General features: G+C 40.7%; 1 protein-coding gene across 1 annotated transcript in view; it reads right to left on the bottom strand.

Annotated features, from left to right (window-relative positions):
• Positions 1–19504, bottom strand: part of LOC126281244 (U4/U6.U5 tri-snRNP-associated protein 2) — a 74891-nt gene that overhangs the window by 29740 nt on the left and 25647 nt on the right. Inside the window, exons 2-4 of the mRNA XM_049980034.1 lie at positions 17596–17751; positions 17240–17353; positions 16980–17155 (exon numbers count right to left, since the gene is read on the bottom strand). Coding sequence (XP_049835991.1) covers positions 16980–17155; positions 17240–17353; positions 17596–17751 — 446 coding nt within the window. The remainder of the gene's footprint in view (positions 1–16979; positions 17156–17239; positions 17354–17595; positions 17752–19504) is intronic.

The raw sequence follows: 19504 nt of genomic DNA, 5'->3' as shown, positions 1-19504 counted from the left end.
CACGTTGTTGTTGTTGTTGTCTTCAGTCCTGAGACTGGTTTGATGCACCTCTCCATGCTCCCCTATCCTGTGGAAGCTTCTTCATCTCCCAGTACCTACGATTTTTCCCCTCCAAGCTGCCCTCCAATGCTAAATTTGTGATCCCTTGATGCCTCAGAACATGTCCTACCAACCGGTCCCTTCTTCTTGTCAAGATGTGCCACAAAGTCCTCTTCTCCCCAATGTCTTCATCAGTTATGTGATCTACCCATCTAATCTTTAGCATTCTTCTGTAGCACCACATTTCGAAAGCTTCTATTCTCTTCTTGTCCAAACTATTTATAGTCCATGTTTCACTTCCATACATGGCTACACTCCATACAAATACTTTCAAAAATGACTTCCTGACACTTAAATCTATACTCGATGTTAACAAATTTCTCTTCTTCAGAAACGCTTTCCTTGCCATTGCCAGTCTACATTTTATATCCTCTCTACTTCGACCATCATCAGTTATTTTGCTCCCCAAATAGCAAAACTCCTTTACTACTTTAAGTGTCTCATTTCCTAATCTAATTCCCTCGGCATCACCCGACTTAATTCTACTACATTCCATTATTTACATTTTGCTTTTGTTGGTGTTCATATTATATCCTCCTTTCAAGATCCTGTCCATTCCGTTCAGCTGCTCTTGCTAGTCCTTTGCTGTCTCTGACAGATTTACAATGTCATCGGCGAACCTCAAAGTTTTTATTTCTTCTCCATGGATTTTAATACCTACTCTGAATTTTTCTTTTGTTTCCTTTACTGCTTGCCCAATATACAACTTGAATAACATCAGGGAGAGGCTACAACCCTGTCTCACTCCCTTCCCAACCACTGCTTCACTTTCATGCCCTTCGACCCTTATAACTGCCATCTGGTTTCTGTACAAATTGTAAATAGCCTTTTGCTCCCTGTATTTTATCCCTGCCACTTTTCGAATTTGAAAGAGAGTATTCCAGTAAACATTGTTAAAAGCTTTTTCTAAGTCTACAAATGCTAGAAATGTAGGTTTGCCTTTCCTTAATCTATTTTCTAAGATAAGTCATAGGGTCAATATTGCCTCATGTGTTCAAACATTTCTATGGAATCCAAACTGATCTTCCCCAAGGTTGGCTACTACCAGTATTTCCATTCATCTGTAAAGAATTCATGTTAGTATTTTGCAGCTGTGACTTATTGAACTCATAGATCGGTAATTTTCACATCTGTTAACATCTGCTTTCTTTGGCATTGGAATTATTATATTCGTCTTAAAGTCTGAGGGTATTTCACCTGTCTCACACATCTTGCTCACCACATGGTAGAGTTTTGTCAGAACTGGCTCTCCCAAGGCCATCAGTAGTTCTAATGGAATGTTGTCTACTCCGGGGGCCTTGTTTCGACTCAGGTCTTTCAGTGCTCTGTCAAACTCTTCACACAGTATCGTATCTCCCATTTCATCTTCGTCTACATCCTCTTCCATTTCCATAATATTGTCCTCAAGTACATCACCCTTGTATAGACCCTCTATATACTCCTTACACCTTTCTGCTTTCCCTTCTTTGCTTAGAACTGGGTTCCCATCTGAGCTCTTGATATTCATACAAGTGGTTCTCTTTTCTCCAAAGGTCACTTTAATTTTCCTGTAGTCAGTATCGATCTTACCCCTTGTGAGATAAGCCTCTACATCCTTACATTTGTCCTCTAGCCATCCCTGTCGATCTCATTTTTGAGACGTTTGTATTCCTTTTTGCCTGCTTCGTTTACTGCATTTTTATATTTTCTCCTTTCATCAATTAAATTCAATATTTCTTCTGTTACCCAAGGATATCTACTAGCCCTCATCTTTTTACCTACTTGATCTTCTGCTGTCTTCACTACTTCATCCCTCAAAGCTACCCATTCTTCTTCTACTGTATTTCTTTCCCCCATTCCTGTCAATTGTTCCCTTATGCTCTCCCTGAAACTCTGTACAACCTCTGGTTCTTTCAGTCCATCCAGGTTCCAGCTCCTTAAATTCCCTTTTTTTGCAGTTTCTTCAGATTTAATCTACAGTTCATAACCAATAGATTGCAGTCAGAGTCCGCATCTGCCCCTGGAAATGTCTTAAAATTTAAAACCTGGTTCCTAAATCTCTGTCTTACCATTACATAATCTGTCTGATACCTTCTAGTACCTCCAGGATTCTTCCATGTATACAACCTTCTTTTATGATTCTTGAACCAAGTGTTAGCTATGATTAGGTTATGCTCTGTGCAAAATTCTACCAGACGGCTTCCTCTTTCATTTCTTACCCCCAATTCATATTCACCTACCATGTTTCCATCTCACCCTTTTCCTACTCTCAAATTCCAGTCATCCATGACTATTAAATTTTCGTCTCCCTTCACTACCTGTATTTCTTTTATCTCATCACACATTTCATCAGTTTCTTCATCATCTGCAGAGCAAGTTGGCAAAGGGGTACTGGTCTATTATTTCTCATCAGTTTGAACACATGCTGAATAATATTAGGGAAATAGCAGCAAGGGATGGCTTCATTCAAAATGTTGAAGAAGCTTGACTGACAACCACCGAGGGAAGGCGGTGCAACCAGCGGGAGCTTTTGGTGTATTTATCATTTCAGTAACTTGCAGACAAAGTTGGAAACACCATATTCGCTCACGGAGTTTCATTTCAGTAACTCTCCATCTTATCCAGGGCACAGTTGTAGGATGCAACAAAGTCATAGTGCAAGCACCAAAGAAATGCCCAGCACTGATGAGAGTATTAAAATCTTTGTGATCAACTGCAGAACCATTCACAACAAAGTGCCACATTTTTCAGCTCTACATAAAAGCAGCAGAGCTCACAAGGTACAGAAAGCTAGTTGAATGCAAAAACTGATACTTGCAAAAATTTGGGATGGATATCAGTCTATACCAATTGTATTGGCTAACGGGACATGGAGGTGTGTATCCATAACCGTACATAAGACCTCAAATTCACCAAAACAGAAATTGAAATTGCATATTAACAACATTGTGAAAAGGATGGATTGCTACTCAGCGCAAAGATGGTGCAGTGAATTGCACACAGGTACAACGGAAAGACTGTTACACATTGAGCTTTTGGCCAAAGCCTTCTTCATAAAGGAAAACACACACATTCACAAAAGCAAGCACATATCATGCATACCAGACTGCTATCTCCAGCTGCTCTGGCCAAAATGGAACCCTGTCACGTTGTGAAGCAGCAGTCCAGATTGGGGCAGGGAAGATGGAGGGATAGAAGCATACAGATGGTGGGACAGAAGTCAGCACAGCCTGTCAGAGCATGCAGGGACTAGATAGTGGCAGGACAAGGCTTCCATATGCATTGTCAGGAGGCTGTAATGGAGGGAGGAGGGTAGGGGAACAAGGAGCAGAAAAGAAGAGAAGCAGAGAAGGGGAAATGACTTGTGGATGCACTGGCAAAGAGTCGTACACAATGACGGTGAGGAGACATGAATTGGGAGGAGGTGGTAGGACAGATGAAGCAGAAACTTGGGTAGGGGGTGTGAGAACGAATGGCCACCACCAAGCTGTGGCCAAGACCAAAGTGGATCACACTGTGGCACAACATGCAGCTGAACAAAACATGTTTGATTTCAATGGCTGCAATCTGGATCCTCCCCTCCACCACAAGCTTTTCTGAATTGCCCATATGGCAGTTATCCTGACAACAAATTCTCTGGTCCTGAAATCATCCTCCCCTAGACCTGTTATTGTTGTTGTTGTTGTTGTTGTGGTGGTGGTGGTGGTGGTGGTGGTGGTGGTCTTCAGTCCTGAGACTGGTTTGATGCAGCTCTCCATGCAATACAGTAAAGCTGCATGCCCTCGGGAAAAATTGCGGCTGTAGTTTCCCCTTGCTTTCAGCTGTTCACAGTACCAGAACAGCAAGGCCATTTTGGTTAGTGTTACAAGGCAAGATCAGTCAATCATCCACACTGTTGCCCCTGCAACCACAGAAAAGGCTGCTGCCCCTCTTCAGGAACCACACATTTGTCTGGCCTCTTAACAGATACCCCTCCGTTGTGGTTGCACCTACAGTACGGCTATCTGTATTGTTGAGGAATGCAAGCCTCCCCACCAATGGCAAGGTCCATGGTTCATAGTAATCTAATGCTGATTTTCCAATCTGGACTTTTTATTGTTTGAAACCATGTATGAAATTGTTTGGGCACATGTAATTGAAAACTTTAGAGCAAACCTCAGCTCAGTAGCACATAAGTGTCCCTGTTTACTGTATCATTCAAGGAGATTTTAAACATCTAATAATCCATTAGGATAATTACAATTTAGTAGAAGGAGGGGAGGGGTGACAAGACAGTCCACAAAAAATACTAAATACTTAGTTTGAAAATTATTTAGAAGAAATACTTTGCAAACCCACTCATGACAGAAATATATGAGATCTAATGGCAACTAATAGCCATTACTTTTTTGAGGATGTCCACTCTGAAACAAATATCAGTGATTGTCAGGCAGATGTAGCAACAATTATACCTATAGTACAAAGGGCAACTAAAACAAATAGAAATATTTACTCGTTCAGTTACCGGTATACTAGATAAATAAGCAAATCATTGTGAAGTGCAGGGTAAAGGTACATTCCATTGTATTATTCATTATGGTTTGTTCCTGTTCCATTCATGTGTGGAGTGTAGGAGAACAATTGTTTGAATGCCTCTGTGCGTGCTGCTTCATTGTTTCAATCTTGTCTCACGATCCCTATATAAGTGATAAATGGGGTTGTAGTATGTTCTTAGAGTTATCATTTAACACCAGTTCTTCTTGGGATAGTCTACCTTCAAGAGTCTGCCAGTTCAGTGGCTTCAGCATCACTGTAACTCTCTGTGTTGGGTCAAACAAACCTGTGATGATTCATGCAGCCCTTATGTGTATATATTCAGTGTCCCCCATAAGTCTGATCTGGTATGGGTCCCACACCCTCCAGCAAATATTCTAGAATGAGTTGCACGAGTGATTTGCAAGCAATCTCTTTTGTAGGCTGATTGTGTTTCCCTGGTATTCTCATAACAAACCAAAATCTACCACCTGTTTTACCCATGACAGAGCCTAGGTGATCATTCCATTTCATATCCCTAAAACTTTACTCCCAGGTATTTGTGTGACTTGGCTGATTCCAACTGTGACTCACCAACATTATAGTCATAGGATACTGTTTTTTTTTTTTTTTCATTTTGATGTACACAGTTTTACATTTCTGAACATTTAAAGCAAGGTGCCAATCTTTGCACAAATTTGAAACCTGACTGAATATTTAAGCACCTTCTTTCAGACAGTACTTGATTATAGATAACTGCATTATCTCCAAAAAGTCTGAGATTCCTATTAACAATGTCCACAGCTCATTAATGTGCACAGTGAAAACAAGGGTCCTAATACACTTCCCTGGGGCGTACCCACAGCTACTTCTACATTCTGATGATGAATCTCCATCCAAGATAACATTCTGTGTCCTCCCTCCAAAAAGTCCTCAATCTAGTCACAAATTTCACTTGGTACCTTCTATGATCTAACTTTTTACAATATGCTTAGGTGTGGCACTGAGTCAAATGCTTTTCAGAAATCAAGAAACACTACATCTACATGACTAACTTGATCTACAGTTTCCAGTACGTCATGTGAGGAAATTGCAAGTTCGGTTTCACTTGATTGGTGTTTTCAGAATCCATGCTGGTTGGCAGAATGGGAAGGTCATTCTGCTCAAGATAACTTATTTTGTTTGAGCTCAGAATATGTTATAAGATTCTACAACAAATCAATGTCAAAGATACTGGGTGTCAGTTTTGTGTATCACTTCTACTACCCTTCTTGTAGTTGGATGTTACCCATGATTTCTTCCAACTACTGGGCATGGTTTTTTGTTCGAGGCAACTATGATCAATTATAGTTAGAAAAGGGGCCAACTCAGCCACAAATTAAATTTAGAATCTGATAGGGATTTCATAACACCCTGTAGCTTTATTCAAATTAACAATTTCAGTCATTTCTCAACACCACTGACACTACTAGTGATTTCACCCATCTTTTCAGCAGTACGAGGATCAAATTGCGGAAATTCTCCCGGGTTTTCCTTTGCAAAGGAAAATTCCCTGATTTTCAGAACCTGTGGCTACCCTGCAATATTTTCTTTTCTTTGTGAGGTACTGGATGGATTAAACAAAAGGTTTCGAATGCTAGGCAGAGTTTTTGACTTAACTAAGGCATTTGATTGTGTTGATCACAAAATATTGCTCCAGAAGTTGGCCCAATACGGAATACGGGGAGAAGCTCACAATTGGTTCACCTCTTATTTTAGCACCAGACAGCAAAAGGCCATAATTCACAGCATTGAGAATGGCTCTGATGTGGGGTCGGAGTGGGGTATGGTCAAATGGAGGGTGCCCCACGAAGCAGTGTTGGGGCCACTCCTGTTCCAAATAGAAAGAAACTTCCACATGGGAAAAAATTTATTAAAAGACTTACCAAGCGGGAAAGCGCTGGTAGACAGGCACAATAAAATAACACACAAACACACACACACAAAATTTCGATCTTTCGCAACCGGTGGCTGCTTCGTCACGAAAGAGGGAAGGAAAAGGAAAGATGAAAGGATGTGGGTTTTAAGGGAGAGGGTAAGGAGTCATTTCCCTTAGGGGGGTAAAAGGATAGGTATATACTCGCGCGCGCACACACACACACACACACACACACACACACACACACACATCCATCCATACATCCACAGACACAAGCAGACATATTTAAAGGCAAAGAGTTTGGGCAGAGATGTCAGTCGAGGCGGAAGTGTGGAGGCAAAGATGATGTTGAATGACAGGTGAGGTATGAGTGGCGGAAACTTGAAATTAGCGGAGATTGAGGCCTGGTGGATAACGAGAAGAGAGGATATATTGAAGGGCAAGTTCCCATCTCCGGAGTTCGGATAGGTTGGTGTTGGTGGGAAGTATCCAGATAACTCGGACGGTGTAACACTGTGCCAAGATGTGCTGGCCGAGCACCAAGGCATGTTTAGCCACAGGGTGATCCTCATTACCAACAAACACTGTCTGCCTGTGTCCACTCATGCGAATGGACAGTTTGTTGCTGGTCAAACCCAAACATCCTGGCCGCCCCATTGTAGCTGGTTACCAAGCCCCCACAGAACGTATCTCTGCCTATGTAGATCAACACCTTCAACCCATTACATGCAGTCTCCCATCCTTTTTCAAAGACACCAACCACTTTCTCGAATGCCTGGAGTCCTTACCCAGTCTGTTACCCCCGGAAACCATCCTTGTAACCATTGATGCCACTTCCCTATACACAAATATCCCGCACGTCCAGGGCCTCGCTGCAATGGAGCACTTCCTTTCACGCCGATCACCCGCCACCCTACCTAAAACGTCTTTCCTCATCACCTTAGCCAGCTTCATCCTGACCCACGACTTCTTCACTTTTGAAGGTCAGACATACCAACAATTAAAGGGAACAGCCATAGGTATCAGGATGGCCCCCTCGTATGCCAACCTATTTATGGGTGGCTTGGAGGAAGCCTTCTTGGTTACCCAAGCCAGCCAACACAAAGTTTGGTACAGATTTATTGACGACATCTTCATGATCTGGACTCACAATGAAGAACAACTCCAGAATTTCCTCTCCAACCTCAACTCCTTTGGTTCCATCAGATTCACCTGGTCCTACTCCAAATCCCATGCCACTTTCCTTGACGTTGACCTCCATCTATCCAATGGCCAGCTTCACACATCCGTCCACATCAAACCCACCAACAAGTAACAGTACCTCCATTATGACAGCTGCCACCCATTCCATATCAAACGGTCCCTTCCCTACAGCCTAAGCCTTCGTGGCAAACGAATCTGCTCCAGTCCTGAATCCCTGGACCATTACACCAACAACCTGAAAATAGCTTTCGCATCCCGCAACTACCCTCCCGACCTGGTACAGAAGCAAATAACCAGAGCCACTTCCTCATCCCCTCAAACCCAGAACCTCTCACAGAAGAACCCCAAAAGTGCCCCACTTGTGACAGGATACTTCCCGGGACTGGATCAGACTCTGAATGTGGCTCTCCAGCAGGGATACGACTTCCTAAAAACCTGCCCCGAAATGAGATCCATCCTTCATGAAATCCTCCCCACTCCACCAAGAGTGTCTTTCCGCTGTCCACCTAACCTTCGTAACCTCTTGGTTCATCCCCATGAAATCCCCAAACCACCTTCCCTACCCTCTGGCTCCTACCCCTGTAACCGCCCCCGGTATAAAACCTGTCCTATGCACCCTCCCACCACCACCTACTCCAGTCCTGTAACCCGGAAGTTGTACACGATCAAAGGCAGAGCCACTTGTGAATGCACCCACGTGATTTACCAACTGACCTGCCTACACTGTGACACTTTCTATGTGGGAATGACCAGCAACAAACTGTCCATTCGCATGAGTGGACACAGGCAGACAGTGTTTGTTGGTAATGAGGATCACCCTGTGGCTAAACATGCCTTGGTACACGGCCAGCACATCTTGGCACAGTGTTACACCGTCCGAGTTATCTGGATACTTCCCACCAACACCAACCTATCCGAACTCCGGAGATGGGAACTTGCCCTTCAATATATCCTCTCTTCTCATTATCCACCAGGCCTCAATCTCCGCTAATTTCAAGTTGCTGCCACTCATACCTCACCTGTCATTCAACATCATCTTTGCCTCCACACTTCCGCCTCGACTGACATCTCTGCCCAAACTCTTTGCCTTTAAATATGTCTGCTTGTGTCTGTGTATGTGCAGATGTGTGTGTTGATGACACTAGCTTGGTAGTAAAGGATGTTTTGTGCAACATTGGCTCAGTTTTAAACAGTGCAGCTCATGAGATAAGTTCATGGCTTGTAGAAAATAAACTAATAATAAATCACAGTAAGACTTAGTTTTTACAGTTTCTAATACACGATGCAACAAAACCCAACACTTTAATTTAACAGAATGGGCATATGATTACTGAAACTGTTGTTGTTGTTGTTGTTGTGGTCTTCAGTCCTGAGACTGGTTTGATGCAGCTCTCCATGCTACTCTATCCTGTGCAAGCTTCTTCATCTCCCAGTACCTATTGCAACCTACATCCTTCTGAATCTGCTTAGTGTATTCATCTCTTGGTCTCCCTCTACAATTTTTACCCTCCACGCTGCCCTCCAATACTAAATTGGTGATCCCTTGATGCCTCAGAACATGTCCTACCAACCAATGCCTTCTTCTGGTCAAGTTGTGCCACAAACTTCTCTTCTCCCCAATCCGATTCAATACTTCCTCATTAGTTATGTGATCTACCCATCAAATCTTCAGCATTCTTCTGTAGCACCACATTTCGAAAGCTTCAATTATCTTCTTGTCCAAACTATTTATCGTCCATGTTTCGCTTCCATACAAGGCTACACTCCATACAAATACTTTCAGAAATGACTTCCTGACACTTAAATCTATACTCGATGTTAACAAATTTCTCTTCTTCAGAAACGCTTTCCTTGCCATTGCCAGTCTACGTTTTATATCCTCTCTACTTCGACCATCATCATTTATTTTGCTCCCCAAATAGCAAAACTCCTTTACTACTTTAAGTGTCTCATTTCCTAATCTAATTCCCTCAGCATCACCCGACTTAATTCGATTACATTCCATTATCCTCGTTTTGCTTTTGTTGATGTCCATCTTATACCCTCCTTTCAAGACACTGTCCATTCCATTAAACTGCTCTTCCAAGTCCTTTGCTGTCTCTGACAGAATTACAATGTCATCGGCGAACCTCAAAGTTTTTATTTCTTCTCCATGGATTTTAATACCTACTCCGAATTTTTCTTTTGTTTCCTTCACTGCTTGCTCAATATACATATTGAATAACATCGGGGAGAGGCTACAACCCTGTCTCACTCCCTTCCCATCCACTGCTTCCCTTTCATGTCCCTCGACTCTTATAACTGCCATCTGGTTTCTGTACAAATTGTAAATAGCCTTTCGCTCCCTGTATTTTACCCCTGCCGCCTTCAGAATTTGAAAGAGAGTATTCCAGTCAACATTGTTAAAAGCTTTCTCTAAGTCTACAAATGCTAGAAACTTAGGTTTTCCCTTCCTTAATCTAGCTTCTAAGATAAGTCGTAGGGTCAGTATTGCCTCACGTGTTCCAACATTTCTACGGAATCCAAACCGATCTTCCCCAAGGTTGGCTTCCACTAGTTTTTCCATTCATCTGTAAAGAATTCGCGTTAGTATTTTGCAGCTGTGACTTATCAAACTGATAGTTCGATAATTTTCACCTCTGTCAACACCTGCTTCCTTTTGGATTGGAATTATTATATTCTTCTTGAAGTCTGAGGGTATTTCGCCTGTCTCATACATCTTGCTCACCAGATGGTGTTCAGATAAATATTAAACTTTCGTGGAAAGTCACATTCAGGATCTTGATCAAAGACTTAATGCTGCCATTTTTACTATTTCTATCTTGGTGGATTTGAATTTCTTGTCTACTGCAACAAATACACCAACTCCATTTTCCATTAGTCTATCCTTTTTCCCCGAAAATCTCACTACTACCAATGTCAGGTATCAACCAACTTTCTGTACCTAGTGTTATGTGAGCTTCACTGCTTCTCAAGAACACTTCGAACTCTGGCACTTTGCTGCGAATGCTTTGGCAGTTAACGACTATGATTTTAATTCTCTTACCTATGGAAAGCATTTCTTTCGATCTTACACTGATACTTTTGGGTTTCCTACAACTATCATTATCTGAACTGGATGGAGAGTCACCTAACCTAAGAAATCCTTGTGTGCATCCCACACACAGTCAGCTATCTTGGTAGTAGCCTATGATAAGTAGTGCACGCCTGACCCATTTAGGGGCACCCTACAGTTTCAACCCTATTGTGCAAGTCCAGGAAGTCGCACCCTAACTTGTTGCAGAAATTCCAATGTCTCTGGTTCAGTCCTTCTGCTCAACTCAGAACCAAGGGACCACAATCAGTTCTGGGGACAATGCTGCAAATTGTGACCTTTGTTGGAACTCCACGTGCAAGGCTCATCTTGGCACCCTCCTCTGACAGTCCCTGGAATGGTCCAAGTATAGCCTTGGAGTCCAGACGACATGCATCATTTGTTCCAACATGTGCCACAATCTGCAGTTGCTTGCACCCTGTTGCCTCAATGGCTCCCAGAACAGCCTGTTGAACATGTTGGATGAGGCCCCCAGGCATTCACACTGAGTGCATCTGGTGTCCTTTCCTACTGTTACAGAGTACCATCATTTGCTGTATGTTTGAACTGCTGACAATTAACATACCCTCTTGACAGCATACAAAACAGGTTTGCCAAAACAGGGAAGTGAGTCCCACTGGCTCAATGCTGAAAGACAACACCTCAAACACAAAGCTTTACTTGTTAATAATAATATTGCTTAACAACACCCACTTCTTCTCCACCTTGCCTCACAGTTATATATGCATCCATAACTTTCTAAATTGGAGGATATTTATCCCAATACTTCAAAATTATTTAAATAGGCTCATTTCACACAGTTCATGCTGACAAAATTGAGTTATAAACATAATATAACGGATGCATATTTCCTTGGCTCCTCAGTAATTAACACGCCTTCTTAAATATTATTTAATCATGTCCTACATTTATGGAGAATAATTTAAACAGTGTTCAATATTATATTTTACACTAACAATTACAATGATGAACCAAAATATTATGACCATCTGCTTAATAGCTTGTTTGTCCATCTTTGGAACAAAATACATCACTGATACTGTGCATTAAAGGTCTGACAGTTTGTCAGTAGGTTTGTGGAGGTATGTGGCAATAGATGTCTATGCACAGGCCATGTATTTCACATTACTAAGAGGTCACTGATTTACATACACGGTGATGGTGCTTGATACCTATCTAGGTGGTTCAAATAGCTGTGAGCACTATGGGACTTAACATCTGAGGTCATCAGTGCCCTAGAACTTAGAACTACTTAAACCTAACTAACCTAAGGACATCACACACATCCATGTCCGAGGCAGGATTCGAACCTGCGACCGTAGCGGTCGCGCGGTTCCAGACTGAAGTGCCTAGAACCGCTAGGCCACACCGGCCGACCAATCTAGATGGGTTCCATAGGATTTACATCAAGCAAATTTGGTCACTCACACATCAGCATGAGTTCACTGGCTCTTCAGACCATAGTAGCATGGTTCTGACTCTAAGACACGGACAATCACACTGCTGAGAGATGACATCATTGTCTCAGTAGATGAAATGGTGTGTTTACTGAGGTGTCATGCAGTGTTGTAGGCTGGATGCGGCTGAGCACGGGCGCTGCTTCCCTACTTCCTCATTACTACTGCTTCCCTCCTTCCTACCAACCTCCTCAGCTTGCAGTCTGTGCTGCCACCTTTTCTTACAACTAGCCTAGCAGCTGCCGGCGAGAGGCAGGGAGGTATGAGGAGTGATTTGTTTGGATATGATTCTCAGAGACTGTAGATGCACTGGCCAGAGACGGCGGTCATGTGTGCATGAGTTGTGTCTCAGTGACCGTGTGGACGTGTGTGTACTCTTGTTTTCTGACAAAAGCTATGGCTGAAAATTTGGTTGTGAGAGTGTTATTGTCTTTTCTACATGCTTGTCTGCAGCTCAACAATCATCTTTACAGTGAGTTGCATCTTATCCTCATTATTAATGATTCTCAGAGTATTTGAATAAGTTATCTGTTGCCTGATTATCACTGTGGTCTCGTTTCATCAACATGCTGTCTGTGGCTCGTGGATAGCTGCCCACATGAGTGGATTTCTGTGAACACTATCACTCGAGCAGTACACCCACTGTGTGAGGGGTATTGCTGGAAGAGGTCGCAAATGGATGTGGTGGACCAAGAACCATGAAAACATCATTCAATGAGGGCTTTCACAACTGGTTGTCTTAGTTACTGGTGAATCTTCAAGGTCATATGGTCATGATCTATGAAACTTTTTTGTTTCATCTAGAGTTACTATGGTCATTTTCACTTTTGAGAACATGTCCAATGCAGCTCTGAATGGAATACCGGGAATGAGAAAGTTTCATGAACCACAGCCATATGACGCTTTAGATTCACCATCAACTTGTGAGACTCCTATAAACTTACATGTCATAATAGGAGGACTGTTCAAAAACTTCCACAACTTTGTACACAAAATTTTTCTACACTTATCTTTTACTTAATGTGCATGATCTCCTACTAAATAATCTCTTCCACAATTTATACACCGCTCCTAATGCCATCTCTATTTCTGGAAGCAGTCTTGGTACACCTCTTGCTGGATCACACGAAGCACCATCTGTGAATTTTCTTTTACTTCACCAATAATTTCAAATCTTTGTCCTTTCAACATGGTTATCAACTTTGGAAATTGAAAAAGTCTGCATGGGCCAGGTCTGGAGAATACGGAGGATGAGGCAGTACAGTGATTTCATTCTTTGTGCAATAGTCAAGCACCAACAGGGATGAATGTGTTAATGTGTTATCATGATGCAAGAGCCATGAATTCTTTCGACATATTTCAGGCCATTTCCATCTCACATTTTTTCTTGCAGGCATCACAATATCTCCTGATAGCACCATCGATTAACAGATTGTCCATGTGACACAAATTCATGATGAACTTATCCTTCAAATTTAAAAAGAAAAACTATCGGCATTGCTTTCATATTTGACCTGACCTGACGAGCTTTTTTTGGTCTTGGAGAACCCTTACTGACCCATTGTGAAGACTGTACCTTGGTCTGTCTCGACATCACAACCACAGACCCACATCTCATCACCAGCTATGCCTCTCTTAAGGAACTTTCCATTCTCATTTGTGCAATCCAAAAGCTCTTCGCAGATTGCAAGGCAAAGGTCTTTCTGGCCTTGACTCATGAGCCATGGGAACAAATCTGGCAGCAACACAATGCATTCCAAGATGATGTGTCAGAATTTCATGACATGATCCAACTGAAATATTACTCTGAAAGAGGGTACTCTTCAACTTCCGTCCAGCCATTTTTAAACCATGTGAACCATTTGTAACACCGAGTACGGCTTAAGCACTCATCACTGTAGGCTTCCTGCATCATTTTGAGTGTCTCCATAAAGGTTTCCTGGAGTTTTACACAAAATGTAATGGAGTTTTACACAAAATGTAATGCAGACACATTGCTCCTCTAAGACTGGCATCTCGAAATTTGCAAACTTTGTGACACAATGTTCTACTCAATACAGCTCTGAACAATTACTAACATACATACTACAATGAACTTCCAGTAGTTATACATTGAACACGGGCATGTGCAGGGATACCAACTGCATTTTGCTCCAACACACCATTGGTGCGGGGTTACAAATGCTCCTGAATTTTTTGAACAGATCCCGTATTTACTACTTTTTTAGCATTTTCTGAGCTTGTTCAGTTTCACTGTGTACTGAATATCAATAGTCATGCAGCAATAGCTGGTTTAAGCTATATTCAGCAGTATGAAATAATCTTTATCTGCTGACAATGTTTTCTAAATAATTACTATGGTTATGTCACATACACTGTGTGATCAGAAGTATCTGGACATCCCCAAAACATATGTTTTTCATATCAAGTACTTTGTACTGCCACCTACTGCCAGGTACTCCATATCAGCAATTTCAGTAGTCATTAGACATTATGAGAGAGCAGAATGGGTGCTCTGCAGAATTCACAGACTTCGAACATGGTCAGTGATTGGGTGTCACTTGTATCATATGTCTGTACACGAGATTTCCACGCCCCTAAACATCTGTAGGTCCACGGTTTCCGATGTAATAGTGAAGTGGAAATGCGTAGGGACACATACAGCACTAAAGTGTACATGACGATCTCGTCTGTTGACTGACAGAGACCACCGACAGTTGAAGAGGGTTGTAATGTGTAATAGGCAGACATGTATCCAGACCATCCCACAAAATTTTTTATGTGTATGGGAGGTGAGAAAACGCTCGAGCGACTGCTCATAAGCCACACATCATGCCGGTAAATGCCAAACAACGTATCGCTTGGTTTAAGGAGTGTAAACATTGGACAATTGAACTGTAGAAAAACATTGTGTGGAGTGACGAATCATGGTACACAATGTGGCAATCCAATGGCAGTGTGAGGGTATGGTGAATACCTGGTGAATGTCATCTGCCAGCGTGTGTTGCGCCAACAGCAAAATCCGGAGGTGGTGGTGTTATAGTGTGGTCGTGTTTTTCATAGAGGGGGCTTGCACCCCTTGTTATTTTGCATGGCACTATTACAGCATAGGCCTACACCGATGTTTTAAGCACGTTCTTGCTTCCACTGTTGAAGAACAATTCGAGGATGGTGATTGCATCTTTCAAAACAATCGAGCACCTGTCCATAATTCACAGCCTGTTGTGGAGTTGTTAGACAACAATAACATCCCTGTAATGGATGGGCCTGCACACAGTCCTGGCCTGAATCATACAGAACACTTTTGGGATGTTTTGGAACACCGACTTTGTGCCAGGCCTCACCGACTGACATCAATATCTCTCCTCCGTACTGCACTCCATGAAGAATGGGCTGCCATTCCCCAAGAAAACTTCCAGCATCTGATTGAACGTATGCCTGTGAGAGTGGAAGCTGTCATCAAGGCTAAGGGTGAGCCAACACCATATAGAATTCCAGCATTACCAATGGAGGGCACCACGAACTTGTACGTCATTTTCAGTCAGCTGTCTGGATACTTTTGATCACATAGTGTACATGTTAGATGTAATATTCAAGCCAGACCAGTTGGATACAAATGCATTAACACATGTGTGTGTGTTTTGATATAACTGGGATAAAATTGCATCCAACTTGAGCATGTGTTCATTCTAGGTATTTGTGCCATGTTTCTACTGCGTCTGAAGTTTCAGAGTGAAGAAGTTAATTATGTCTTGTAGCACAAAGAAATTTTCTAAATCAATGTGCAGTTTGAAATTAAGCTGTGTTTGTATGAAACAATATTTGTCAAGTGGGCATATTTTCTTTATGTGTATGTTGCTCTTCTCATTACGTAGTCTTAAGCTATTGTTCTCCTCTTATCTACTGAAACCCTTTTTTTTTCTTTGATTTCACGCTGAAACTTTCTATTGCCCCAATCTTCCTGGCAAAATTATTTTTGAAGTCCAATGATGTATGAGGATACTATATCCTCACACATCACAATATTTATTATTTTGAGTATCAACAGTCATAGAGCAACAGCTGATAAAACCATATCCAGCAGTAAGGAATAATCTTTGCTGGCTGATTACATTTTCTGAATTATTGTTATGACACAAACATGCACTAGGTGTAATATATCAGTCAATTTCAGTCAGCCTAGTTGGAAGGAAATGTTCTCGAGATACAGATATATTTACACATGTTTGTTTCAATATTATTGGGATAAAATTGCACCTACCTCGAACAGATTGATTCTAATTATTCATTTTTCTATTGTGTCTGAACTTTTGGTGAGGAGAAGTTAATCACGTGTTGTGACATACAGGATTTTTCTAAATCAAAGTGTAGTTTTTTTGAAGAAGAAACAATTACAATAATAAATAATTCAATTTGTGATCCATCATTAACCCATTAAATCCTTATGTATGAATGACCGATTGGTGAAATGGATGTGGAGAGGAGTAAGGTAGCACTGACACAAATGTCTTTATAGTAGTGTTACAAATTAACACTGAAAAGGAAAAATCAATATAGAGAAATTTGAATATTTCCTTAAATGAAAACTTAAATGAGATGAGGGAGGGAGAGGATGCATTATGGGAACAACAGAAAATACCAAAGAATTATAGCAACATTTCAAAAAAGATCATGTAAAACACAAAGTTATTAAAGGATTCAAATAAATTCGATTCACCTGCAAAATAACGTTGCAATAGTCATTAGCTTTTATATTGTTAAGTCCTACAATCCCTGGAATGTACATTGTTCCATCAATTGCTCTTGATAATTTGTCACTAGTGTCCATGGCACTAATCTGTTCTGAAGTAAATGTTGGATTGAGGACATATTTTATATCATCAAGTGAGGAATCTGTAGAAAGTGAAATTGAAAATATTCAGCATTTCCACAGCAAATAGAAATTGACATTTGTCAAATGTTATTAGCAATACTTACCTATAATTTCATAGTTGTCTGGTAGACAGTAAAACTTCAAAGTATGAAGGTTGAGAAATACATGATGGCTTTCAGCGACACTATGTGTATATGCGTGTGTGTTTGTACCTCTGCCTAGGAAGGTTATTCGTTAAAAAAAAATTAATTTTCAATAAAATAATTAAAAACATTGAATTGCTGCTAATTCCCCTTCACCCAAATGATGAGGGAGAGTGGAATTTTATTTGCATTATTCTACAGCACTGAAAGTGATATGCTTCTGGATATTAATTTGTATAAAATAATAATGAGTGTATAATTATCACAGAGCTTTTAAGTGTCACACACACAAAACCCAATTTGTTCAGCTACTTCACCTTGAAAATATTTCCCGCACACCAGGCAAGCATAGACATTGATCCTTGAGAGGGATACAGAGCATAATTTTTCAAAGTCAAAATCCAGAACTTGTCGGTTTATTGTGTCTAAGTATGGACATAGGCGATGAGTTCGTAGTTGATCTTTGGAAGGTTCTGCAAAAGGTAGTATATATTAGTCATAATATTGTCATGCAAACTATTGCTATTTGTAGTTAACTTGCTTTCAAGTAGTGTATTCAGTATATGCAATTATTTTAATAATACTTTTCCTCTCGAAAATTATAAAATACTTCATGCACATATTCCATCAGCACAGCCATTACACACTTTATGAATAACCTTCACAAAAGTCTTTATCGAAACTGTCCCTTTTTTTTGGAAGAGTAATTATGGTCCAAAAGTCCTGTACCTTGATAAGCAGTGACATGGTACAGCAAAGTCTGGCAGTAACTATTGTCTGACAGCAACACAAACACACTCATCCTCCAAACAGTAATTTATTTATTTATTCATTCATTCATTCATTCATTCGTTGTGTGATCATTTCACAAGGACATACAATCATAAATATAATGAAAATAAATAAGTCTAGTGTCTGTACACATGAAATATGTAAGTACATTTAATAGGATAGGGTAGGTGGTCAAGTGTAGCCTTGCTCAAGGAACCATACTAGCATTTTCCTGGAATGATTTTAGAAAACCATGGAAAACGTAAATCTGAATGGCACAACAGAGCAAACTCTATCCTTCCGAATATGATGTCAGTGTCTTATGACTGTGATGCTTCATTCAAATGGTCCCTGCTGCACAATGTTCTCTTAATCACACACAATTTGCATCAAATATGTTATAATAAAAACACAGTTTTGCACTGCACCATTGCATACACTACAGACACCTGCTGATAACTCCAGGACTATGAACATGTACATCTCCATATCATCCCTTCAATCTGTCTTGAATATCATGTCAGCAACCCACTTGATAAGAGGGATGTTGAGCTAGAGCACTACAGATCTTGGCAGATTTCCCTCTAAAAGCATTTCACTGTGGTTATCTACTGTAATGTGACATGGTGTTGTAGTTGCTTTCTTCCTTTATTAACCCCTATTCTGAGTTCTCCTAGTAACTTTTAAATGTGCAGGATGCATTAAAAATGAAGTTAAGTTTCAGCTGTCTTTTCTTGGGAAATTTGTTACACAATTTTATTCCCTGATAAAAAATGTTGTTTCATGTTTTGCTGCTTGTGTTTGCTGTTAAGCAGCTACCAAAAGAACTTAAAATGCATCAGTCACAGAGACAGGGTTCTACATCTGCATACTTGTATATACTTTGCACGCTACTGCAGTGGGTTAACTTGTTGTAAAAAACCATATAAGTGTGTTAAAAGCTACACTGTCACTTCATAAATCTCATAGTTGTGTATTACATTCATAATATATAAAGTAAAAACATCTGCTTCAGTTACAATCATAGTATTTATTTAAAGGTTTTGTATTCTTTGTTGACACTGCACGACGACTGATGAGTGATGATCCTAGGTCGCATTTAAGTATACTTTTATTACAGCATCACAACAGAAGTTAAGTTCCACATAAGAAACAGTTTGACTAACAATTGCAGTGACCGACATCAATCAGCTGTGAGTAACAGCATCAAAGTCTTCAGTGACAGTGATTCCTGCTTAAGGGAAGTCTCTCTAACAAAGAAACCACTTTCAACAAAGCTTAGGTATCCGATTAATGAGGGAATTAGTATATTTCATCAAAATATACAAGGTATTAGAGATAAAGTTAGTGAACTGTTTATATATGTTGACTCTGAAATTATTGGTATATCTAAACACTTCTTAAATAAGGAGATAATTCAGAGGCTTCCTTTACCAGGATACAGGTTGGCTGGCA

The sequence above is a fragment of the Schistocerca gregaria genome, chromosome 1, assembly GCF_023897955.1.
Source record: "Schistocerca gregaria isolate iqSchGreg1 chromosome 1, iqSchGreg1.2, whole genome shotgun sequence".
Classification (NCBI taxonomy): domain Eukaryota; kingdom Metazoa; phylum Arthropoda; class Insecta; order Orthoptera; family Acrididae; genus Schistocerca; species Schistocerca gregaria.
Note: the sequence above shows the minus strand (reverse complement) of the source record. Positions and strands in the feature narration are given on the sequence as shown.